General features: G+C 35.5%; 1 protein-coding gene across 1 annotated transcript in view; it reads right to left on the reverse strand.

Moving 5' to 3' along the window:
* Positions 1–5,495: 5,495 nt before the first annotated feature.
* The window catches only part of LOC109371241 (integrator complex subunit 4-like), a gene marked incomplete at its 3' end in the record, with an annotated part of 16,182 nt that continues 15,850 nt past the window's right edge, over positions 5,496–5,827 (reverse strand). Inside the window, exon 3 of the mRNA XM_019623633.1 lies at positions 5,496–5,613. Coding sequence (XP_019479178.1) covers positions 5,496–5,613 — 118 coding nt within the window. The remainder of the gene's footprint in view (positions 5,614–5,827) is intronic.

Raw genomic sequence — 5,827 nt, forward strand, 5'->3', positions numbered from 1 at the left:
TAGCTGCCGTTCACCATCTTAGCTGCAGAGGGCAGTGTCACTGGCACTCATATGTGGGATCCAAACCGGGGCCCTCTGGTATCCCAAGCCAGTTCTTAGCCAACGCGCCACTCAGCCAGCCCCCAGAAATGTGCTTTTGAGATTAAAAGAAGTTTTCCTCCCCTGTGTAGTCACGTTAAACATAAGAAGCAGCAACTTGCACTGCCAACACTGACAGCACTGGCCACCCGATGTTGCTGCTCTTGGAGTCCCTGGAAATTGCATGCTGCAGCTATCACCAGAAAAAATATCTTTCACTTTACTTGATTTTTGGATCACTAGATCCTGATCAGAAGTTTGGGCAGGGAAGTCTAATTAGCTGGGTCTACGTCATGCGCCTGGCTCCAGGTGCAGGGCAGACAGACTAAGAAATGAGTAGTCTGTCTCTTTTACCTTTGATATTGGGAGGTGGTCTCTAATTTACACCAAGATTCCTATGGTGAGAAATTTCCCCAAAGACGAAAAAGACCATGTCCTTTTGTTCATCACCATTTCTCTAGTATGTAATACAAGACCCTAAGTTTCTAAGAAGGTAACTGAGCACAACAACGAGGCCTCAAGTGGGGGAAGGAGCAATAGATACGGAGTCAGAAGACCTAGAATCCTGACAGACTACTTATCATGTATATATAAACTTGGGAAAGTCATTGGAAACATAACTTTAAGCTGTGGGGTGTAATACAAAGAGAAAGGGCTTTCAAAATAGCCAGGATCAAATCAGCGATTTACAAGATAAGGTAGCAGAAAACACCCAATCAGAGCAGCAAAAAAAAAAAAGAGAATAAAAAAAATGAGGAGAGTTTAAGGGGTCTATGGGACAACATCAAGGGTTCCAACATTTGCATCATTTGGCTACTAGAAGGAGAAGAGAGAAAGCAAGGAATTAAAAACCTATTTGAAGAAATAATGATGGAAAACTTCCCTAGCCTGGCAAAGGAAATAGATATACAAGCCCAGGAAGCACGAAGAGTCCCAAACAAGATGAACCCAAAGAGGCCCACACCAAACACATCATAATTAAAATGCCAAAGGTTAAAGACAAAGAGAGAGTCTTAAAAGCAGAAAGAGATAAGCAGTTAGTTACCTANTTCCTCCTTTTGCTTCTACTGCAATCTCTACAACAGCTACAACGCTTTACTACACGTATACATTTTTGTATCAGGCTAAAGTAGGAAAATGAAAGATCCTTGAGAGCAAAGACTATGTTTTATTCACCTGTGTATTCTTAGACTCTACTACAATCATTATATGCTCAATGAATGTTTAATACATGGGCAAACAGCCAAATCCAAATAAATCAATATCAATCATCTTAACCAGATTCTCTTCTTTGTCTAAATTCTCTTCTTTGTTTCAAAATGTGTTTCTTATAATGCTGGTGGTATACAAGAAGATTTTAGGTGGCATTCAGATAATCATTTTTATATTATTAACCATGAATATACTTTCATGTACATAATAAAAATTACAGTTACTACCTACTGATGTCACATAACACTCATTTCCTTTTAACATTACTAATATAAGAGCCTCTCTAGTTTTATTTAACTATAAAAAATTGTCCAATTAAGAAAAACATTAAGTAAACCATAGTATAGATGTTGAAACAAATGTGTCAAAAATGATGTATGATATATAAATGACTAAAGCTCAGAAAACACTAGTCAAATCACCTCTTAAAGGTAAGACTTCCAGTTGAACATAGTAGATTGCACACATCTGTTTATCATTATCTTTTCTAAAACCTCATTAACATAAGAGTAAAAAAATTAAAAAGGTAGGAACCCTCAAGCACAAAAAAAACAGGAGAATAAATATAGGCGGATGAGAAAAAGTCAATAAATGTTTCAAAGGTGGAAAGCAGATTGAAAAATTCTGGTAGAACTGAGAAATGTAATGCTAAATGACTGCTGAGAAGGATGTCACTACAAAGCAAGAAAATTCTAGCCATAACATCTCAGAAAGATTCAGGGATTGGAAGAATTTTGTAAAAATTAAAAACCCAAAACACATGGATAAGACAGGGGTTTGTTTGAGGCCTCTATAATGAGCAGTTGGACCCCTGCCTCCTTCCCTATTCGACACAGCCAAGTGACCACTGAAATAGGAGGTTTATTCTATATAGAAAATGGTCCAGAAAGGGTACAATTTGAGGAGTACCAGTGAGGACAGGGAAGAGACATTAAAAAAAAGAGATGAGAAGATAATCAAGGTTCTGATAATCAGACACTCCCTCCTTCTCCCTAGCCTCTGCCTTCAGCTACTTTGACTCCAAATACATCATAGTAGCCTTTCATTTCTCTGACTTCCTAGCAGGTGAGTCATGAACTTAAAACTGGAAAAACTGATGACTCCATGGAAAAACACCAAAAGACATTGAAAAGTTCTCCAAAGGCACAGAGCATCCTCCTAGAGTGGAGGCTACCAGTTGACATGTCCCATCCATTCACACAGAACTACCAATCAGCTTTTTAGTGCCTCTTTTTTTTTTTCATTAGCTCAGTTTTATTATCTGCATTAAGCAATATTTAAACACCAATCAAAACAAGCAGGCCCTGAAATAAAGTGGCAACTACTGCAAAAATCATGGCCCTAGGGAAGGATGTTTAGTAACTCATCTTAAATTTAAATACAAGGCCAAGGCTCAAGAAAAGTCTCTAATGTGAAGAGGCCACAAAGAGAAAAGAAGGTGCTGAGAGGAAATAGAAGAGAGGTGAAAAAATCTCCACCACCACCACACCAACCTATAATTTTGTTCTTCAAAAATGATTCCGCATAACATCCATGGAAAGCTAGTGAAACCTTTTGAAGATTAACTCTTGCCTCTGGTAAATCGCAAATCTAAACTAAACCTTAAGTCCTAGTCTCTCTCCTGATGTCCTGACCTACCTTACAACTGCAGGTTGGATGGACATCTCCACATGGGTAATAAATGAATCCTCAAAATCTCTATACCAGCTAGTTCAGCAAACCAAATTCCTCAGAGATACCAAATTATCTTTCTAAAAGTAGACTTCATCATTTCATGCCCGTGCTCAAAAAAATTTTACGTGGCTCCCCCTTACCTATCATTCCTTTGGCTTCAAACCATTTTATCATTGATTTTCTTCCTAAAGCTCCTTACTCCCTGCTGATTTCTCATAAAACAATTCAGTTCTTCAAATATGTCTTCTACTTTCCAAGTTCTCTAGGTTTATCCTTCTTGGCACTCTTCCCCATCTCTGACTTTCCAAATCCACCTCTTCACTAAGCCTGTCTAGATTCCACCAGTCAGCACTGATCTTTCTCTGTCCTCTGCTCCCACAGTATTCCGATTATACCTCCTCCAAAACAAGCTTTGTGTTCTCATTAGTTGTGCAAAATGTACTAGAGAGGCAGACAGATATACACAACACCCTCAAAGTGCTTGCCTGTGAGTTACAGAACTCATACATCTGATGAACTGAACTGAAAGATTTTCTGTTTCACAGCATGGACCATCCTCTTTCCAAGTGCACACTAAACTGACAACAATGAGACTTTTAATTATAAGTCTGTGACTTAATTCTAAGCCACAAATACTACAGAGTCACTTTAGGAGTCACTTTATCTCTCTGAAGGTTATTTTCCTCAGCTATGAAATAAAAGGCTTGAACTAGATGATCTCTATGGTCCCTTCCAGTTCTATCTTCTATGAATCTGTGTAGGTCAGGAGCTGGAAATTGGGAAGAGACCTAGATCAAATCTCTTAGAGACAATTAAGAGACAGAATTAGAACGCTAAACAAAAAATAAAATACTATTTCTATGTATACTGCATAATTTGAGTCTCTTTCTTTTAAAGGGTAGGATGATAAATGCAGCAAAATTAACTCTCTCATAATGTTTCTATTTTGGAGATAAAGTGTTTCAGTTAAACCACAGTCTATAAGAAAGAGCAGCACACTAAGTTCTCAGTTCTGCTGTTACTTAGCTAAACTCACTTCATCTCTCTGGGACTTGGTTTCTGTCATCTGCAAAATGAAGGATTTAAACAAGATGATCTCTATAACGCCATTTATAACTAAAAATGTCTATGGCACTATGAAATTATCAATCTTAAAATATGAAATAGTTCCATGTATATAGCTAGTTACTCTAAGAACTTTCCATGGGAAAAAAGATACTTCAATACTTAAGCAATATAATTGTCTTGGTGCTTTTAAAAGAAATGGATTTTTTTTTTGCCACTATCTACAAAAGCAAAAAATTGACATTTAATACATTATCAACACTATACATATTATGAAGGTAATGTAGAAACATGAAAAAAATTGTATGCAATGTTAAGTGAGAATAGAAAATAGTACACTCTATAAGTAAAACCACATAAAATGTGTATAAGTAATAGGTAATATGTAAAACATTGTTTTATGGAAATAGTAAGAAATTCTTTTTCTTTAATGTGGTTATATTGGCATTATAAAAAAACAGATTCCTCTCTCAAAAAAAATTTTAGAAGATACTTTCATTGTTTCCTGTGAATTAAAAGTCTTGGGTTGAAATTCAATACAAGTACAATTTTAATATGAAGTTGTTTCTAACAAAAATTTTTTTAAATTCTCAGCTTCAGCCAATGGGCCACATCTGTAAGATATTTATTATCCTTAAACAGTTGTACAATAAATATATTTAGAGTGTCTGAGTTGACTGGTCCTTTATTACTTTCCTAGCCTTTTAAGTTTAAAGAATAAATGTTGTCCAATATTTAAATAGTCACATTTGTTTATATATGTATAAACCAAAATGAAATAAAACTATTCGATGAAAGCACAACTAATTCAAATAAATTATAATATTTTCAGAAACAGCAACAAAGTGTTTCTTTTTATTTAATTTTGAAATAAATATTAAGGCAGTTGAGGCATAACTCTATAACAGAATCCTGTACATAAATAAAACTAGATAAATAATTTTAAAAAACTAAAAAAGTGAAGTAGTTTTCCGTCTCACCTAAACACTGAAAACTAATGTTAGTGGACATCAACAAGGAACAAATAGAAAAAGTAACAACATGTGAGACCTGGGAGATGTCACTGTTACAGGAACTAAATTGTGAGGGACCACGTGACCAGGACAGCACCTTTCATGGTTTCTGAGTTAGTACACACAGTCAATAAAATATCACCTCTGTCACATACTATTTAATCTTCAACAGGTTAATGTCTCTGAACTTCAGTTTCCCCACCTACATCAACAGCTATCTTTATCTTATAGCATATGTAAACTACCGTAAGTATATGCTACTTAGTAGAGATCAATAAATGATAGCTATTAAGAGACAAAACCATATTTTAACTCTAATGTAAATATATGTACAGAGCTTTATTGATTCATCCTCAAATTCCTTTTCAATATCAACACTCAAAATTTTAAATTCTATGCAAAAGGAACTCAAGATTTCTGTCCTGGTTACATAGCTTTTAAATTACAACTTACTTTCATTCTGCAGGATGTTAATAGCATCATCCATAATACAATCTGGTGAAAATCCTGCAGTCTTTGACAATAAACCCAATAATGATGCAATTTTCAGTCTCACGGATGGATCATTCTCCTGAAACAAAAGAAGCTATTGTTACCTTGATGTTCTACTCTCAGCTAACCAACAAACAGGAACCCGGGAAACTAACATCTCAAAAGAGACTCAATGACCCAAGTATTCTAAGGTTTTATTTCTGAAAAATTACCTTGATATACTTCAGGGGAGAGCGCTTTCTCAATCAGTATGTTACACCCAAATACTGGAAAGTGGATGGGAATTTTTTTTA

The sequence above is a fragment of the Hipposideros armiger genome, unplaced genomic scaffold, assembly GCF_001890085.2.
Source record: "Hipposideros armiger isolate ML-2016 unplaced genomic scaffold, ASM189008v1 scaffold_556, whole genome shotgun sequence".
Taxonomy (NCBI): Eukaryota; Metazoa; Chordata; class Mammalia; order Chiroptera; family Hipposideridae; genus Hipposideros; species Hipposideros armiger.